This window comes from Haliotis asinina, chromosome 6 (genome assembly GCF_037392515.1).
Source record: "Haliotis asinina isolate JCU_RB_2024 chromosome 6, JCU_Hal_asi_v2, whole genome shotgun sequence".
Taxonomy (NCBI): Eukaryota; Metazoa; Mollusca; class Gastropoda; order Lepetellida; family Haliotidae; genus Haliotis; species Haliotis asinina.
In genome coordinates, this window is record NC_090285.1 from 70,155,036 (window position 1) to 70,173,060 (window position 18,025).

General features: G+C 43.3%; 1 protein-coding gene across 1 annotated transcript; it reads left to right on the forward strand.

The window, feature by feature from the left end:
• Positions 1 to 2,892: 2,892 nt before the first annotated feature.
• Positions 2,893 to 17,340, forward strand: LOC137286425 (uncharacterized). Its single transcript, XM_067818281.1, has 7 exons — positions 2,893 to 2,960; positions 12,417 to 12,833; positions 13,994 to 14,326; positions 14,440 to 14,475; positions 15,667 to 15,705; positions 16,099 to 16,189; positions 16,642 to 17,340. Exons 1-7 carry the CDS (start codon positions 2,906 to 2,908, stop codon positions 16,889 to 16,891), a joined length of 1,221 nt encoding a protein of 406 aa, XP_067674382.1. The 5' UTR covers positions 2,893 to 2,905; the 3' UTR covers positions 16,892 to 17,340.
• The last annotated feature ends 685 nt before the right edge of the window (positions 17,341 to 18,025 follow it).

An 18,025-nucleotide genomic window follows, 5' to 3' on the forward strand; every position in this document is an offset into this window, starting at 1 on the left:
AATCCATACATTGTTGTCCTTCTTATTATCTAGAAGACAATGTTTTTTATGCCGTCTTAAGCTTTGCACTTTGAAGTAATTTGTGCTGCATGCTGTTGTTGTGCTGTGTGTATGGTGTGCTGGTGTGTGTGTGTGTCTGGTGTATTGGTGTGTGTTGTTGTTGTGTATATGGTGTAGTGGTCTGTGTGTGTTTGCTGTGGAGGTGTGTGTCTTCTAATTATGTTTATGGTGTAGTGGTGTGTGTGTGGCGTGGGTGTCTTGTAGTTGTGTTTATGGTGTAGGGGTTTGTGTCTGTGTTTTAGTGTAGTGGTGTGTGTTGTAGTTGTGTTTATGTAGTAATAGTAGTAGTAGTGTGTGTGTTTGTTTGGTGTGGTGGTGTGTGTCTAGTGTAGTGGTGAGTGTGTGTTGTACCTGTGTTTATGATGTAGTGATGTGTGTGTTGTAGTTGTGTTCATGGTGTTGTCTGTGTGTGTTTGTTGCAGTGGTGTGTACGTTTGGTGTAGTGGTGTGTGTGTGTTGTTGTTGTGTTTATGGTGTTGTGATGTGTCTGTGATTGGTGTAGTGGTTTGTGTGTGTGTGTGTTAGGTGTAGTGGTGTGTGTGTTACTGTGTTTATGGTGTAGTAGTGCGTGTGTATATGTGTGTGAGTGTGTGTGTTTGTTGTAGTTGTGTTTATGGTGTGGTGGTCTGTGTTTGTTTGATGCAGTGGTCTCTGTGTTTGTGTGTGTGGTGTAGTGGTGTGTGTTGTGGTTGTGTTTATGGATGTAGTGGTCTGTGTGTGTTTGTTGCAGTGTGCGTGCGTTTGATGTAGTAGCGTGTGTCTGTGTGTTGTGTTTATGGTGAAGTGGTGTGTGTGTCTTTGTTGTAGTGGTGTGTATGTGTGTGCGTATATTTGGTGTGTAGTGGTGTGTGTTGTAGTTGTGTTTATGGTGTAGTGGTGTGTATGTGTGTGTGTGTGTGTGTGTGTGTGTGTGTGTGTTTGACGTATTGGTGAGTGTGTGCGTTTGATGCAGTCGCTTTTGTGTTGCAGTTGTGATCTGTTCATGGTTTAGTGGTGTGTGTGTGTGTGAGTTTGGTGTAGTGTGTTGTGGGTGTTTTTATGGTGCAGTGATGTGTGGTGGTGTGTGTGTCTGTGTGTGTGTATTGTAGTTATGTTTATGGTTTAGTGGTGTGTGTGTGTGTGTGTTTCGTGTGGTGGTGTTCCGTGTATATGTATGCGACATGTGTATATGTTTGCTGTTTGGTGTTTGTCTGTGCCTGTGGGTGTGCGCGCGTGCTGTATGTATGTGTGTGCCCTGCATACTCGTGTCAGCCTATTCGAGTAGGGCCCAAGTATTCCTTGCTGTGTAATAAGAACAGAAAAACACTTACGGGTTACTATGGTGACAGTATGTACATGATTACAACTATGATAATAACGTGCTTTATTGTCTGTCCAGTTCACTGATCTGTCTGTTAATAATACAGTTACTCACAGAACACGTAAGCACGTTCACATGAAAATTAAAACTCAATGAGTTTGAGTGGGTGAGTTTAGATTTACGCCGCACTCATCAATATTTCAGCTATATGACGGCGGTCTGTAAATAATCCAGACAATTCAATGATCAACACTGCGATGAGTCGCGTTTCTTGATGCAACAACGCGAAGGGAGACAAAATATCTATCGACCTAGACACGAACGTTTTGAGTCGAACTGCTTTCAACAGGTGGACAGATTTGGCTGAGTAAGTGTCGAATATTCTCCATCTATGTTGAAGCTTACATATGTGTAATACATTTGCTTATTTTGGGCACATGCGTTTCTCTTTTGAAGCGTTTAAACCAGTTGCCCCGATCAATCCAAATGACGTGCGTTTCAGTCCTATTGAAATGTCAGTGGTATTGAGCTGGTTGGATGCCCTCCAGCCTCACACACAGTCCTTTTGAAATGTACCTGTCAGTCATGTCGGGCTGGCTGGCTGTCTGGCTGGCCTCCAGTTTCACAATTAGTCCTATTGAAATGTACCTGTCAGTGATTTCTAGCTAGTTGGATGTCCCCCAGCCTCACGCACGGTCCTATTGAAATGTACCTGCCAGTGATGTGGGACTAGTTGCATGTCCTCCAGCCCCACACACTAATTAGGCATGCTTATGTCATTGATAGTTTCTAAGTGTGTTTAAGAGTCAAAGTGATGTTTTGGGGCAGATTTGTAATCGAGCACATCTTACATGTTGCCCAGTACAGTTTTCCTCAACACGAGTAATTGAGTAAGTTAAAGTTTCAGTTTTTCAGCGTCAGTATTTCAGCAATATTGTGACTTAACATTGTTTTAAATCCAATGAGCAAATTTTAAGAGCAAAGGACAGTAAAACTAAGTTCTATATCACAGTAATAAAAAATACAACAAGCATAAACATGCATCTCTAAAATATAATTTCAAATTAGGACAATACAATATAAAAGGACTGAGGATCACCAAACACTCTAGGGACCATGGCGACTTTCAGCTATTTGGCTACCTGCATGGGCCCCAGCTGTATCTACACCATCCCTTCAGTCATTGGTGATTGTTTTGGTATTTTACCACGATCAAAGAACAAAATATTCTTTCTCAACATGAAAGGCAAGTTCTTTAATAGTTACCTAAAATTGTGTACAGGGATTCTTCGACGTGTATTTGTTGCCTTATTTACTGATATCATGAAAACGCGATCCTAAGCATACTTTGAGTGGCATAGTTTCTAGTGAGACAGATTGAAATTATTGTCACATCTGAAACCGACTGCCTAATCTTACAAACGACGCGGACATGCCAAGTGAAACCACCAAATGATGTTGAGCAAAGACAGCTAATAACCTAATGTAAAATCAGATTTCAAAGGGAAATGTAAACTGATATCATCACATCACTTGTCGTCAGCCATGGAGACAGTCAGAGTGTTGGGATTAATGGTGTTTCTGGTCAACTCCTGTCTGTGTGAGTACATGTCTATACGTATGCCTCCTTACAGAACAAACTCCAGCTAAACGTCTTACTATTCCTTCTGTATGGTAATGTTGAAACATCTGTATCAAATGGTTACTTTGCAATCACATTATCCTATCCACATTCTGCCACTGATAATCTGTCTTTAAAACAAACGGCAACATACCAGGGATATACCAGTTAGGTACACCGGCAATGGGCTTCACACATTGTACCCATGTGGAGAATCAAACCCGGGGCCTCGGCCTGCCGACGCTTTACCAGCTAAGCTATCTCACCGTCCTTTAATGATTAAGACCTTTTACAGCATCGAGCTTTTAACCGTCATGATCTGTTCGAGCTGAAATTATCTCTTGTCTGTGCTTCACACGGAATACGCCACCACCGGTCGAACAGTCGAAACGCCAGAACATGACCACTCACATGACACTGTGAAATTCTGAAACTCTTTGCTGATGTCATGGCGTGTTTTGTGTGGTTTGCTGATTAGTATATATCTCATCGAATTTCCATTGTTTATGTGAAAGATCTCAGCATCTTCTTCAGAGTTCAACACTCTTTAGACAAAACATAAAATGAATGGTTTTACCATTGAAACTTTGTCCAGAAAATATCAACAATTAGGCGGTTTTACTACGAATCTTTTTGTGAGCAACAGGCGCACCTGTCTGACAGCAATTTAGCTTAAATGAAAATTAATATTTCACAACACCTGAATATTTATTGAATATTTATTTAGGATATAAACTTTTCCTCTTATGGTTATGTAATAATGTCTCTTCATAAAATTAAAATATGCAATGAAAGGTACAAAGAGATCGCTTTTTCAGTATGGAACAATTAGAATATGGACGTGAGGCCTGTCCAAATTAAGACATGACCTGGTTTATATACCTTTCAACAATTTCTTATGAATATTGTTTGAGTTAGATTTCCTGCCATCACAATATGTTTTAATCGAATTCGAATTGATTGTATTATCGAAAACAATGATAATGAATCGGCAAACGTTTTTGAAAAACTCGCACTTGGTCAATCAATATTCATAATATAACATTTTTTATTAAATGTCATTTTTTATACTTACCTGGTAGAAAGCCAACATTGCCCGCTTGAGTGGTGCTTAATCAATTTCTCTCACAGCACAGTCTACACAAAGTAGAGACGCGAGGTGAACATACGGGCGGTCATCACGAGATGACCTGTACCCGTCATTCCCTTACCCAGCGAGGCAGTTAATAAAACCTGGTAATCATAGTTAATAAAACCCTCAGGAGGGGAGGCTGGGCGGTAACTCCCGATTGCTGGCTCTCTACCAGGTAAGTATAAAAATGACATTTAATATAAAATGTTATATTTTTTACATACTTATGAGGTAAGAAAGCCAACATTGTCCAGAATGGCACAGAGGCGGAAGGTTGAGAGCGTGGACGCTAGACCTCGCCCGTGCGTCTCTACTTAAAGAAAGACCAAGAAACCCTGAGGGGAGCGACGTTGCGGAAGCATCCGCCCCTGCACTAGAGGGCGGGTAGGACACAAAGCGCCGATAAGGAGGAGGGAGCGGACGGCAACCCTGGAATGGAAACCCAACACGATAAAAGACAGCACAACACCAAAGGAGAGGAGATAAACAGCAGAATTGTTTATTAGCACAAACAAAGGTGGGGAGTTGAGGTACCCAGCTTGGGACCTATCGAGAGGTGGAGGAATGTAGGCCTCCTAAGGAGGAGGAACACCGCACCGACTCAAAGGGTTAGGAGCCCCCGTTCTTTGCTGGGCAAAGACCTGGGGCCCTAGTCTGGAAACACCAAACCAGACTTCCAGAAGCAGCCCGCCATGATGTCCGCCACCGCAATGCTGTGATGATAAACCATGGTGGCCGAGACGGCCCTAATCTCGTGTGGGTTATTTCAAGGCGGAACTGCCCTGTCCTGACTCTTTTAGGCCTCTGTAATGGCGGACCAAAGGTAGACCCCAAGCGCTCTCCTGTCAATTTCACGTTTGCTCCTCTGGGTGTGAGGGAGGAAGAGCCTCCGCCGCCCCTGTCTGAGGGAGCGGGTGCGGCCATGGGAGTCACCAGAAGCAGTCTGATGGACTTGGTGGTCTGAAGCTTGGCCACTACCTGTGCTAGAATCGCTGGTGGAGAGAAGGCATAAACGTCCATCCCTTCCCACTCTAACGATAGTGCGTCGAGGGCCCAGGCTGCTGGGTCCGGCACTGGGGATACATAAATCGGGAGCTGGCAGTTAAGCCTGGTGGAGAACAGATCCAGCATGGGCTTGCCAAACTGGAGGAGAGGAGTGGCCTTGGTCGAGCCTTGTCGGTTGATCGTCCAGGCTGCGACCGAGCTGTCCGTGTGGATCAGTAAGGTCTGGTGCTTGAGGGGAACATACCAGTGGAGGATGGCAAGCACATGGCATCCAACTCCAGCACATTGATGTGCCGGTCCTTCTGGTCTGCCGACCAGGTACCTGCCATCTGGTCAGACCCAAAGTGAGCGCCCCATCCTTCTGTGGAGGCGTCCACGAAAAGGTGACTGGACGGGGGAGGTATCCTTAGGGGAACTCCTCTGAGGACGTTATCGTCCACCTGCCACCACGCGAGGAAGTGTCTGAGGTGAGGTGGGAGAGTTATAGGGTGAAGACAGTGAGTCTCCCTGACGGTCAGGTCCTGGGCTGCCGTCAGGAGGCCCAGTATCCGCTGCCACTGCCTGAGGGACAGGGGCTGTGATAGTGCACTAGTCATCTGCTCCTTGGGTAAGAAGGCCTTGAAGGCTTCTGTATCCAATATGGCGCCTAGGTGTTGGAGAGAGGTGGATGGTACTAGATCCAGGTTCACTAACCACCCTAGATCCTGCTGCTGGATTTCATGGCACGTGCGGTGGGCTTCTGGGATCTGAGGCGGACACTGAGGCGTGACGGAGGGAGTCCCTAATCTCCGGAGGGAGATTAGTACGTTCCAGGAAGCCTTCCCGTCTGAGGTTGATAATGGTGGCCGAAATCCTAGCAGCTGATAGGGTGACTTGTGCCACTCCGCTGGCAACAGCTCCAAATGCCCTATACAGAGGCTCCTCGCCCTGCTCCATCCCCACCTCCTTGGTGAAAGTGGCCATAGCTTGGCAGGCGTGAGCAACATAGTTGCTCAGCCCCATGATGGATCTTGCCTCCTTGTCCAAATGGATGAGGTGATTGTCTGACACCTTGTGGAGCACGCCTGCAGATGCCACTCGAGAGATGTCCGCGTCCAAGGAGGGAGGATCTAGCAGAATGGGCGAGTTCGCCACCGGAAGCCTAATCGTCTGTTTATCCGAGAGGAGGAGCTGAGGGATAAGGTGACCTGGTCCGGAGCAGGCAACAGCCTCCTTCAATTCCTTAGCAGCTGCTTCGAGGAAGTGGTGCAGAGGGAGGAGAGAACTGAGTCTTCACGGCAGAAAGACTCTCCTCTCGCCCTAGACGGGGCGGAAGGTTGGTCCTCTACCTCCGCCAACACACCGCCAGTGTATTCGGCAATAGCCTCCAGCCTAGAAGCAGTGTCAGAGACTGGAGGGTTAGATTCCGGAAGGACAGGGTCGCTGTCATCCCCTACCTTCTCCGGAAGGATGGGAATAAGAGGAGGGTATCTTATGTCAATGAACTCCCGAGGAGTCGAGGACCTGGGAGAAGGAGAGGGAACAGGCGTCTGTCTCCGGCCAGAAGCCGCCGTGGAGGCAAGGGGGCGGAGTGGAGCGGAGGGCTCAGAGGAACTTGACGGCTTGGACGCACCAAGGCGTTGGTCGAGGATGGATTCCACTAGCCCTTTAACCGAAAGGAGAAGTCTCCTTAACTTTTATATCCTTCCTGTCCTCCCTCAGGACAGGCCGAAGAGGAGAGCAGGAATGGGAGCGAGAAATGCTCTCCTCTGGCATATTCCTAATGGGGTCCGACTCAAGTTCAGACTGAGAGTCGAATTCCTCTGCCTCCTCGTGAATAACTAACTCCTCAGAGGTGGAGGGAGAAGGAGGACGGAGTGGGGAGGGAGTCACCGATCGTCTGGACGACGCCGAAGAAACGGCGAACCTGTGGAAGGCGCCGGCTTCTTCCGGTGAGACTTCCTCTCACTCTTCTTAAGTACTGCACACTGTTACGGTTAAGAATTTACCGCGAACAATGTAAGAAATCCCCTTGTGAACCTGCAAAACAGAACAAAGACAACTTTAAAATATTCAAATATTAAAATATTATACTACCGACAGAAAATAAGGGAACCAAGAAATTGAATGTAGATGACTTTGACTGTGACAGGGTCCGTTATCGTGGCGTATCTCCCAAACGCAGCATCCAATGACAATGGAATTTCGCATAATGCATGCCAAGCACGTGCTACACGTGCATACAGAAGTTAACTCCTATAAATGTACTGGAGAAGTCGCAATCACTAATGCAATAGAGATTGACACTTACTGACAGAAATGCCTCCGAGGCAGTATCTCGGTGAAGCAACAAAATGGAGAATTGTGAAGATGATAGAGGGGGGACATCATTATGTGAAGTTGCCCGGCACATGGGTAAATCAAAAAGTGTAATTTCCTGTGGGATAAGTACCGTCACACGGGTGGGGTTGCAACGAGACCTGGGCGTGGTAGACCAAAATCAACGACACCACGACAGGATCGTCTCATTACGTTAATTGCTCTACGCGATACGTTTAAATCGGCCCCTGCCATCAATAGAGAATTCCGCACATTCACTGGAAGACGCATTTCAACCTCAACCGTTAAAAACCGACTCTATCAAGCTCGTCTGAAAGCAAGACGGCCTTTTAAGGGTGTCACTTTTTCAGCTCACCATAAGCGCCAAAGATCGGCATGGGTTAGGCAGCATCAGAGACGGGCTATGAGCCACTGGCGTTACACCATGTTCTCTGATGAGTCAAGGTTTTGCCTACGATTCACAGATGGCAGAAAACGTTGTTGGCGTCGGAGCGGGGAGCGATATGCCAGAGCAGCAATTCTTGATCATGATCGATATGGAGGTGTTAGTGTCATGGTGTGGGGTGGGATTACACATGACAGACGATCAGATTTGGTCATCATTAACGGAGCCATGACTGGTCAGCGATACGTTGACCAAATATTGCGTCCTGTTGTGGCTCCATTGGCTAGAGTTATCGGCCAAAATTTTGTATTCCCAGATGATAATGCCAGACCACATCGGGCCCGAATTGTCTCCGCGTATCTCCGACAAGAAAGTATCCAGACATTGGACTGGTCCCCTAAGTCCCCAGACCTGTCCCCAATTGAACATCTGTGGGACGTTCTTGGTTGACGGGTGTACGCCAGGGACCCAGGACCCCCCAACCTGGCCCAGCTTGGTGCAGCTCTCCAAGAGGAATGGCGGGCAATACCACGGGCAACCATCCGGAAATTGATTAACAGCATGCCATCAAGGTGACGTGAATGTGTTGGCCAACATGGTGGACACACCAGATATTGAACTTGACGGCTAAAATTGATTTAGTGGATATTTAAAGCAGTTTCAAATTCGCTATTATTTCATTAGTTCCCTTATTTCTTGTCGGTAGTATATTATTATTATGCAACGAGAGCAAGGTATACAAAGTCACAAGTCAATATAACAATGCAGATTACAAACAGACAAAGAAAGACAAAATCAGAAATATAATATATCAAACTCACCAAAGTCTTGGTGTGAGAGAGATTAACTATGGCAAAATGTAAACACAGCGATCGGTGCGACAACAGATAATGTAGATTCAGGAGTTGACGGGATTTCAAGCGTTGGCTGTAACTCCAGCAAATATGAATGAGTGTGAGTGTCGCCCTCAACACAGCAACCGGCCTTTATATATATCTACTAAATCATTTCGCGGAAGTTCGGGCACAAACGAACATCGCCAACACTGTAGAATGCCCTCGAATAAGTCTCCCGGTAGTAAACACATCGAAAACTAGGAGCAGATAAATTCTGGAAAACCAGAATGATAATTATTACTGAATTACTAACAAAAATATACAGAAAATACATATTCGTAACAACACACCCTGCCCAAGTGTTACCCGGGGCGCAGGGGCTCTTGCAAAGCCTACACAAGGTGTGATGGTCCCACTTAGCCGACATCCGAGTGCCGCACTGAATGCAGAAGGAGGCGAATACCATGGTGGAACGGACGAAAGGGTTCGCTACTAAGGGGTGACGTCCGTTTAATCTCCGAGGACGTCTGTTTCAGCTCCGTCACAGGCGAAGGGTCCGATCAGATTCGCCCATCCTCCGCTACTCCGCACAGGGGGCGGAGGGAACGACAGAAGAACCGCCTAACGATGGGTCCACCTAGAGGGACGGTCCGTCTGACCTCCGCTACTCCGCACAGAGGCAGAGGGGTGCGATAATAAAGGGAACTAACGAAGGGTCCGCCCCGGCGAAGGGGTCGCCTGTCCTTCGTCTCTCCGCATAGAGGCGGAGGGGTTCGATAGCTAAGAGAACTAACGGAGGGTCCGCCCAGGCGAAGGGTTTGCCAGTCCTCCGCCTATCCGCCTATCCGCGTATCCGTTAACGAGGAACGCAGAAGTCCGACAAGTGCTCGAGCGCACGAGCCGCACGAGCCACACAAGCGCGAGCCGAGACACAATCGGGACGCCCGTGTAGCACGTGCAAGAAGGACGCCGGCTGACGAGTGAAATCGTCAGCAGACCCACCAACAACAAGCAAGACTTAAGACAACAACAAGCACGTCCTGACTCGCTCGTCTCTAGTAAAGGACGGGTACAGCTCATCTTGTGACCTGGGTGACCTACCGTCCGTATCTGTTGACCTCGCGTCTCTACTTTGTGTAGACTGTGTTATGAGAGAAACTGATTAAGCGCCACTAAAGTGGGCAATGTTGGCTTTCTTAGCTGATAAGTATGTATAAAATGTATTATCTATGAAAACGACACAAAGAAATTCAGTGAACAAGACAATTCCTTCAAATATGTGTGACTATACATTTCATAGAATGTATAAATCATTTTAATTAATATTATCAGTTTTATTAAATCGCTGTTTATTAATCTGTTCATATGAAACTGTAACATTAGTCCCAGCGTATTGAACATTGTACATCACAGGAACTAAAGCAGATGTGGTTGCAGTAATGGCTACGTGTGATCTTCTAACACTTGTGTAGAGGCTTAAAATGTGATATAGTACACTTTAATAATGAGTCAATTTCCAATGAAAATATTATCAAAACACTCAAAAGCTTTCAAAGAATGAAAAGTTAACGCATACCCTATATCCACATGCGATATTGTGTTGAACAAGTATATATATGGGGACACTGAATTAGTTTCATGAAACATACCTGAACGATGCGCAAAATATACAACAAAATACTGAAAGTGCAATCGGAATGACAGTGCCATTGTTTTTTCTCTTGTTCAACCGAAATTCACCTCAAAGGAATTGCAAAAGTGTTGACTAACAATGACCGATTGCTTTCTAAATGGGGGTTTCGCTGACAACGGTACACAGGATTTTAATTTTGATAGGACTCTAACCTTGATTCAGGGATGTTTTGTACATAAATATGAGATGTAAGTAGTCTGGCTATCTGGGTATTTTTATATGTTTTTTTATCGTTTACATTGTACATAACAGAAGAAACCAGAAATGCTGATAAGTACCATTGTCGCTCTGTGTGATTTTGCGTCAGTGATGGCATCACATTGCATGGACACTTTGACAGCGTTTTATTCATTATCAAATGATTGCGTTGTATGTATTTTTAATTTGCTATTTCTTGCTACGATACTCTTCCCATGCATCTTCTAAACGTATTGAGCCATTGTAAGTAATTAGTCATTAGACGGCTGGATGTCGGACAATTTCGTTCTTTTTTGCGTGTGTGTTTTGTATAGACGGGCAAGTTTCACTTGTCACCTGCGATAACATACATCTGGTCTAGACTCTCTTATTTACAGACCGCTGTCATATAGCTGGAATATTGCCGAGTGCGGCGTAAAAGTAAGCTCTCTCACTGTGACGAATGGTCCGTGGTATTGTATTGTTCCTTGATATGTCACGTATGTATGATTGTCTCTTTTGACCATTCCGCTGGAAGAGACATGTACACGTTCTTCCCAAAGGACACTAAGAATGTTGGGTTGCTTGCAGTTGAAGTCTATGTGGACATTCCTGGCCGGGACATTGTGTTTATTGACTATTGATAGATTCTCAGCTTGATAGAATTTGATGTTTTGTTTCTGCCATTGCAGTTGGATATTCAACTTTTCTGATTACAATATGATCGCACATCAGCTGTAAGGTCGTGTGCATCTGTCAAGAAGTGCTTCGGAAATCTGATCACTGCTTTTACAGATGGACCACCTTCGATCGATGTGAACCGTTTCCTTTGTGCAAATGCACTGATACCGCTCATTGGGTACAGTGACCTACGGCACAGCATTGGTCCACGTGACCCTGCAGGTCTGAAATTTGCTTCCGCTGTAGAATTCCTACAAATGTGTATAATTCAGGTCCTTCACTTTATTTCACTTGTTATCTTCAATCATAAACTACAAATTACGAGTTCATGTGTCAAGCGTCTATATATATTGTCGACGTGTGGGTCCGGGGGATACCTGATTGGCCACCGGAGTTCATTTGTCGTTATCTGCCTTTGGGAGTCCAGGCACTCCTGGCTTCTGTTGATCATTACACTTTTTGTCTCCCGCTTTTGTTGGAGGAACTTGACGAACACGCGACCTTTTTATTATCGAAAACTTAGATTACGAACAATAATGTTCATGAAGGCGTACAGATATTGCACAAAGTTTATTACGCTGTGAGTCTCTTCTCTCGCTCAGTTACGTTAGCCAGCAGCTGATGTGTCATGCTAGAGGACATAGTTAGATAGTTGGCTTGAAGCCAGAGCTTGGTGCCCAGTAAAGGCTACATAATGCAACTGGAATACTGGTTGAAGCAGGATACCAAACTCACTCACTCACTTACTCACTCACTCACTCACTCACTCGGGCGACAAACAGAGGACCGCGTACTTTGCATTCATGCCTGTAGTCGACAGGATACCAAACGTCATCAAACATTTTCACCTGCCTCTCTGTTATTCAGAGTCTAATGTAATGCATCTGAACTCTACTTGTACAACCAAACAAGAAGAGGAGTGCAGTCAGAGAATATTTACACCTTACTCACGAATACCTTGTGTTGGTTGTCGGCCCGATGGGTCGAATGGTCCGTCTCTGCTGGTTACTGTCTGTTGTTCTCTGTGCCAGCCCTGTAACCGAGTATGATCATTCTGATCTCGTTACGCGTAACATAGCTTGCTCCTGGTAGTTCTCTACGGTTTTCCTGTTACAAAAACGTATGATAAGGCGAACTGATTTGTCACTAACTCTCCGCACTGATATATTTCAGAGTCGTTTGCTAAGTGGCGTCTGCTGTATTTCAGGTGCCATCGTTTGTGAAAAAGTTGATCTCGCAGACCTGAAAGGAGAAGCGAACAACCTTTGTTACAAGGACGGGAGTAGAGAGATGATTAAGTGTCCCAGAAATCAAACACTTTTGATACCATCGCTCTTGCAAAGAGTACATTTACCTGAAAAATATGAGGACCCCAGTTACTGTAGTGAATTAGTCAGTGATAACTTTCATGACATTGGAAGATGCCTATTAAACACTTCGGATGTGCAGGAGAAGACGACCTATGAGGCAGCGGTGAGGGAGGTGCTGCAGGAGTGTAGTCAGAAGAGGTACTGTATCGTGGAGAGTGACAAGACGTCCTCTATCCATGGACTCAGGGACCTCCCTGTCGGAAAGGGTAACAGACTACCGTCACATCTGGTGGTAATGCATCAGTGTGTTAAAGGTAAGGATCTCACCATACAGATCCATTGCTTACCATTCTGTTACGTTCTACGGTTGATAACTGTAATATTCAAAACTATGTCATTTCAATTTTTAATGTTGATCTATGTTTTTTTCAGTTATTATTGAACATTAAAGGTAAGGATCTCACCATACAGGCCAATGACTGTACCCAACTTAAATATTAATATCTGGAGCTGATTACTGTACTATTGAAAACTTTCATTCATTAAAATGTTTATTGTTGACATTGACCTGTGTTCTTTTTCAATTATTACCGAACGTACTCAACCAAGCCTCCCTTGACCTGTGTGTATACACTCTCAATTATTTTCCAGCCAAGACAGTGACGGAAATTATTTGAACCTCAGATAGTACTAGTATGTATTGATAAAGTGAATACAATGCTTAAGTGCCGTCGTAAAGTGATGGTATGTGATTTTGTACATAAGGTGACAAGTTAAGTAGCTGTCTCCTTTGGCTAGTGACTTTGTTTGAAATATTACCCTGTCCGCCTTGCAGTGACATGTTTACACATCTCATATGTGATTGTTAACTGTCAAGTCCTCGAAAGACAGGTTGGACAGAGACTGCTGAGAATGAAAATCCCGAACTGGACAAATAAACGTGAATGTTGTTCTTCCACTGAACATTAACTGGGGTCAATATGAAACACTGTGTCATCAAACTCTACTTCAGTGTAAAATAGCTCGTACATGTAATTAAGCTGGTATATTCTTAACCGCGAGGGAAACGGAAACTGTCAATAGAAGACAACGTGTTCGTGTGTTTTGCATTACTCTGACGTGAATATGGAATTGCATGGCCTGGGTGAAACTTAAAGGTGAAGTTCAAGCATAAACGTCTACAAAAACCTGATTGGATTTCGAATGTCGGTTTGGAGTGAAAGTTGCCTGCCCATCTAGATGCTCAAAAACAATGCTCGAAGTCGGAACATATCCAAACTGCAGAAATCATTTATGCTTTAACCGCTAGGCTACCCCCACTGTCCAGATAATTGTAAGTAAGTGGGTAACTTAGAACTTCTTCAAATGTGGGTCAGCACAGTTCAAGAAAATTGTAATTATACACGATAATGTGTATGGCACTCTGACAATTAGAATTAGAAGTTTCTCTGACAAGAAAAACACTTTATTCCAGAGGAGATCGTATTGTGCGAGAGTAAGACCCAGACAGACAAGGAGGTCTACATAAGCATCAACCGACTGAGGATGTCAGCTCTGGGAACAAGCACCTGCACATGTACAGTCAGCGGAGGAGCGAGCCAGGTCACCCTACTGGACGTGAGACTGGGCAACAGCAGCAGGACAGGACTGTCCATCAGTGACAAGACACGGTCAGTGTACACAGCCCACGGTGGTCAGCAGACAGTCCACTACATGAAGGAGATTAGGATGAGCCAGACAGAGTGGAGACTACACCTGGATGTTGTTCAAGACCATGTCCCTGACAAGATATGGATGAGAGTGCAAGGTAATTAGTTTACACCAAACAGCAATGAATGACAGACAGCGTTTGCGGATAACTGAAATGCTCATAACGGAAACAGATTTCTTCCATGTCCTAATTAGCTTCCTTTTCCACAGGTTACAACAGTACTCAAGTCACAGTCACATGTGAGGGTGCGTCCTTCTCTATTTCCACCTGTCTTATGCTTAAATGTCCTTGACTGGCATTCTAGAAGATGGATAGATGAAGAATGAGGACTATTTTTTATAAATATGCAACGCCATCTATGTCGAAAGGTCACTTATACAAATTGATTAAGTTCTTAAAAATGGTCCTCATTCTTAATGCTTAAGTTGTCTACATAGTGTATTTTGTTACAAGACATTAAAACAGAGAATTAATCGTTTAGGTTTATAGGCACATTTTGGGGCAAAAACCCTGCTCTCCTATTGCTGGGGCATTGTGATAAACTGACCCGTGAAGGTCCGGGGTAGAATAGGCCTTCAGCAACCCATGCTAAATTCACTCATTCACTATTATTATCCATATCTGAGTAAATAGACGGGTCGTCATCAACATGATTCTGTTTGCGAGCGAAAAAGGAAGTTCCTGCACCCAAATGTTTCGCAGCATTTTCCAATAAGAGGGTTATTATAAAAATGTAATTAAATAATAAAATCATCAAGACAGGAATAAAAGTTTTCTTTTGAATGGTATTTAATGCTGTTTATTTCTGTTTCTAATAAGTCGAATATCCATCACTTTCACTGTCAGTTCTGTCAGCTTCCCTTCGTGTTTTGTTCAATCAAGGCTCCTCAGGACGAATCGGTACAGTTTTAGATTGAAAACATGATCTAAATCTATTATACCTACGTTAATGATTTTACGTGCACCATCAAGACAATTCTTAAAAATATCAATCAGCACTTTCTATAAGATTGTTAAGCTTATCGTAAGTGCCAGTTTTGTAACACCATAGAATCTAAACAACTTTTAGAGGCGACATGTATGACTAAAGAAATCAATGGAGGAGAGCACTCTTCTTTCTCTGTAACTTATGTGCAGTAATATTACCCCTAACTGTCACTCGTCCTCCATGCCTGTTGTTTTTGCAAATGTTCATGGACAGGGGTTTTAGAAGTTGCTAAAACTTGTCCCCTGATCTTTTTCACTTTGTAAATAAATATGCTTAAACTAACCATTTCTGCAAACCTTACTGTATGTGTCATAAAGAAGGATCGAATGACACGTTACAACGATTCATATTCTGACACATAAAGTTAAATAGTAATTCTGAAGCATGTGAAGTAGCGCTTGTCAACTAAATTTCATGTCAGCTGCGTTGTCGATTGTTAATGTTTCAGAGGCAAGGGCAGCGAAAAGAGCTCCGGACATTAGATCAGGTGAGGTCACTCTGGAGGTGGATTGTTAAGTGTCTCGATGTTATTCCCTCTATTTTCACATGTACATAGTGAAGTCACACACTGTCGTGGCTTTGCGAGGATTACTTTTGAAAAGAAAATGTGATATTGTTTTGAGTTGACCTGATTCGAAATATTATTTATTGTACAGAGAAGCATTTAGCGTCGGGGTTATCTCACATTTTTCATTTAGTTATAAAATCTTTAATTCTCCCAAAGACACGGGGTCTGTGGTTTATCTATCGGTGTTCACGTTCATGGTCAAACTGTCTGGCATCATACATGACTCTGTATTAATGTATTTGCTGTCGTCAAACTGTCGTGTGTCACATATGACTTCGTATTAATGTATTCACTGTTGTCAAACTCTTGCAGGTGGACCAGACTTGAAACTGATTTTCCTTGCGATTGGCTTTTGTGCTGGTGGCGTGGGTTTTGGGATCATCTCAATGTTGTGCTTGAAAAGGTGGGTACTACTGCAGGTACCTTTGCTATCACTGTTATCACAGTCACTGGTGTTGTCATAGACATGTTCTCCTAAAGCAGTCGGAATAATACAATCCAGTCTGATTTCAGCAGAAATTTCATCTTTGCTCTGAAAATGTTTTGTTGATTTACGTGTAATACGTTCTCGGCCAAATTACAAATCAGTCGAAACACAAGATCTTTGTAAAAACAGAAAAGTACAAATCATCAACATATATATATATATATATATATATATATATATATATATATATATATATATATATATATATATATATATATATGTATGTATGTATGTATGTATGTATGTATGTATGTATATATATATATATATATATATATATATATATATATATATATATATATATGTATATATATATATATATATATATATATATATATATATATATATTGTTTCACTATTTCATCCAGGAAACGAGGACGTCCACTCTCTGTTTCACCTTCCCCACGGTTTACCCCAGAAGGTAATGATGCCTTTGAGCCAATCTACTCTCTACCCCATCAACATCGTGAGACGGTCCCCTCTCGCCAACCCTCAACCAGGAGCCAGGGTGCCAGGGCCAGTTGCAAGAAAGATTCCGACAACCCTATGTCTTTATCAAACCTGACCATTGACCAGAACAAGCTCCGAGGCAACACCGACGTGGGAATAGAGAACTAACATAACAAAAACTGCTATAACATAGAATAGTTAATGTTTTTAGACAGAACATACCACGGAAGAAATATATAAATGATTTGTTTAACCGTAGACATCATACGGTCGGAACGCTGCAGTCGATTACTTGTGAGTGTAGAAATGGTTTTATTTACGTCATGTAACTTTACGGCATGTAACGTTTCAGCATCTTATAATCATCTTGGATGAGGCTCCCAGAATATTGTTCTATGTTTAGACGAACATCAAAAGGTAAAAATACTAGTCCTCATCCGCTTGGTCAGACGGAATCCTACACGTCTAGGAACTTGACATATTTTGACATCTGTTTGTAATATCGGTCATTTACAACAAAACTTTAAGTTTTTTTGAGAATTGTTTAAATATTTCCTGATGATAGGACAAAAATTGACTATTTTATGCTATTTCTATAAATAAATATAATGCCATGATTACGATCGCTTTGCAACACGGACGCACTCAATTTATTTCGCAAAAACGGGAAACAAACGTATTTTATCGTTAATCCTCAACGGCTAAACTAAAGAAAGAAATAGAAATAGAAACAAACTATCTACCTAACTACTAACTACAGTTCCAGTGGTAGGGAGATAAGAAACGTGATAAAGGACTTGAACGAGAAGAGGTTATTGCAGACAGGAGAAATCTGGGTTTTGTTTTCAAAGTCCAAAGCGACTTACTTGGAGAAGACCGTGGCCCAATGCAAATCAGTAGGCGTTGATATTGTGTTACAAAGGCCACTTTTTACGTGTCCATTTTGAAATTAGACTTAGCGTCATTATAAATGATAGCTGACGTAAAAATAATAACTTTCATGCTATTAAGGATGTAGCTGCCACTGAGTCTCACTGTCACTATACAACGAAACAGATAGGGAGGGTCGTCTCAAAAGCGAAACCAGGGACGGTTGTCGCAGACGATGGTTGGGGTCGGGCTGGGGAGTACAGCTATCAGCTATGGCGGCATGTGTTTTACAACCTGAACGAGTTACTTCGTTTGTAAGAACGAAAAATTGCAATATAGGTATATTTATGAATTCTTATACATTTTGAATAGTATAGTTATTATGCGTGAAATATTTGCACTATAACAATATGATAATCCTACAGGGGAATG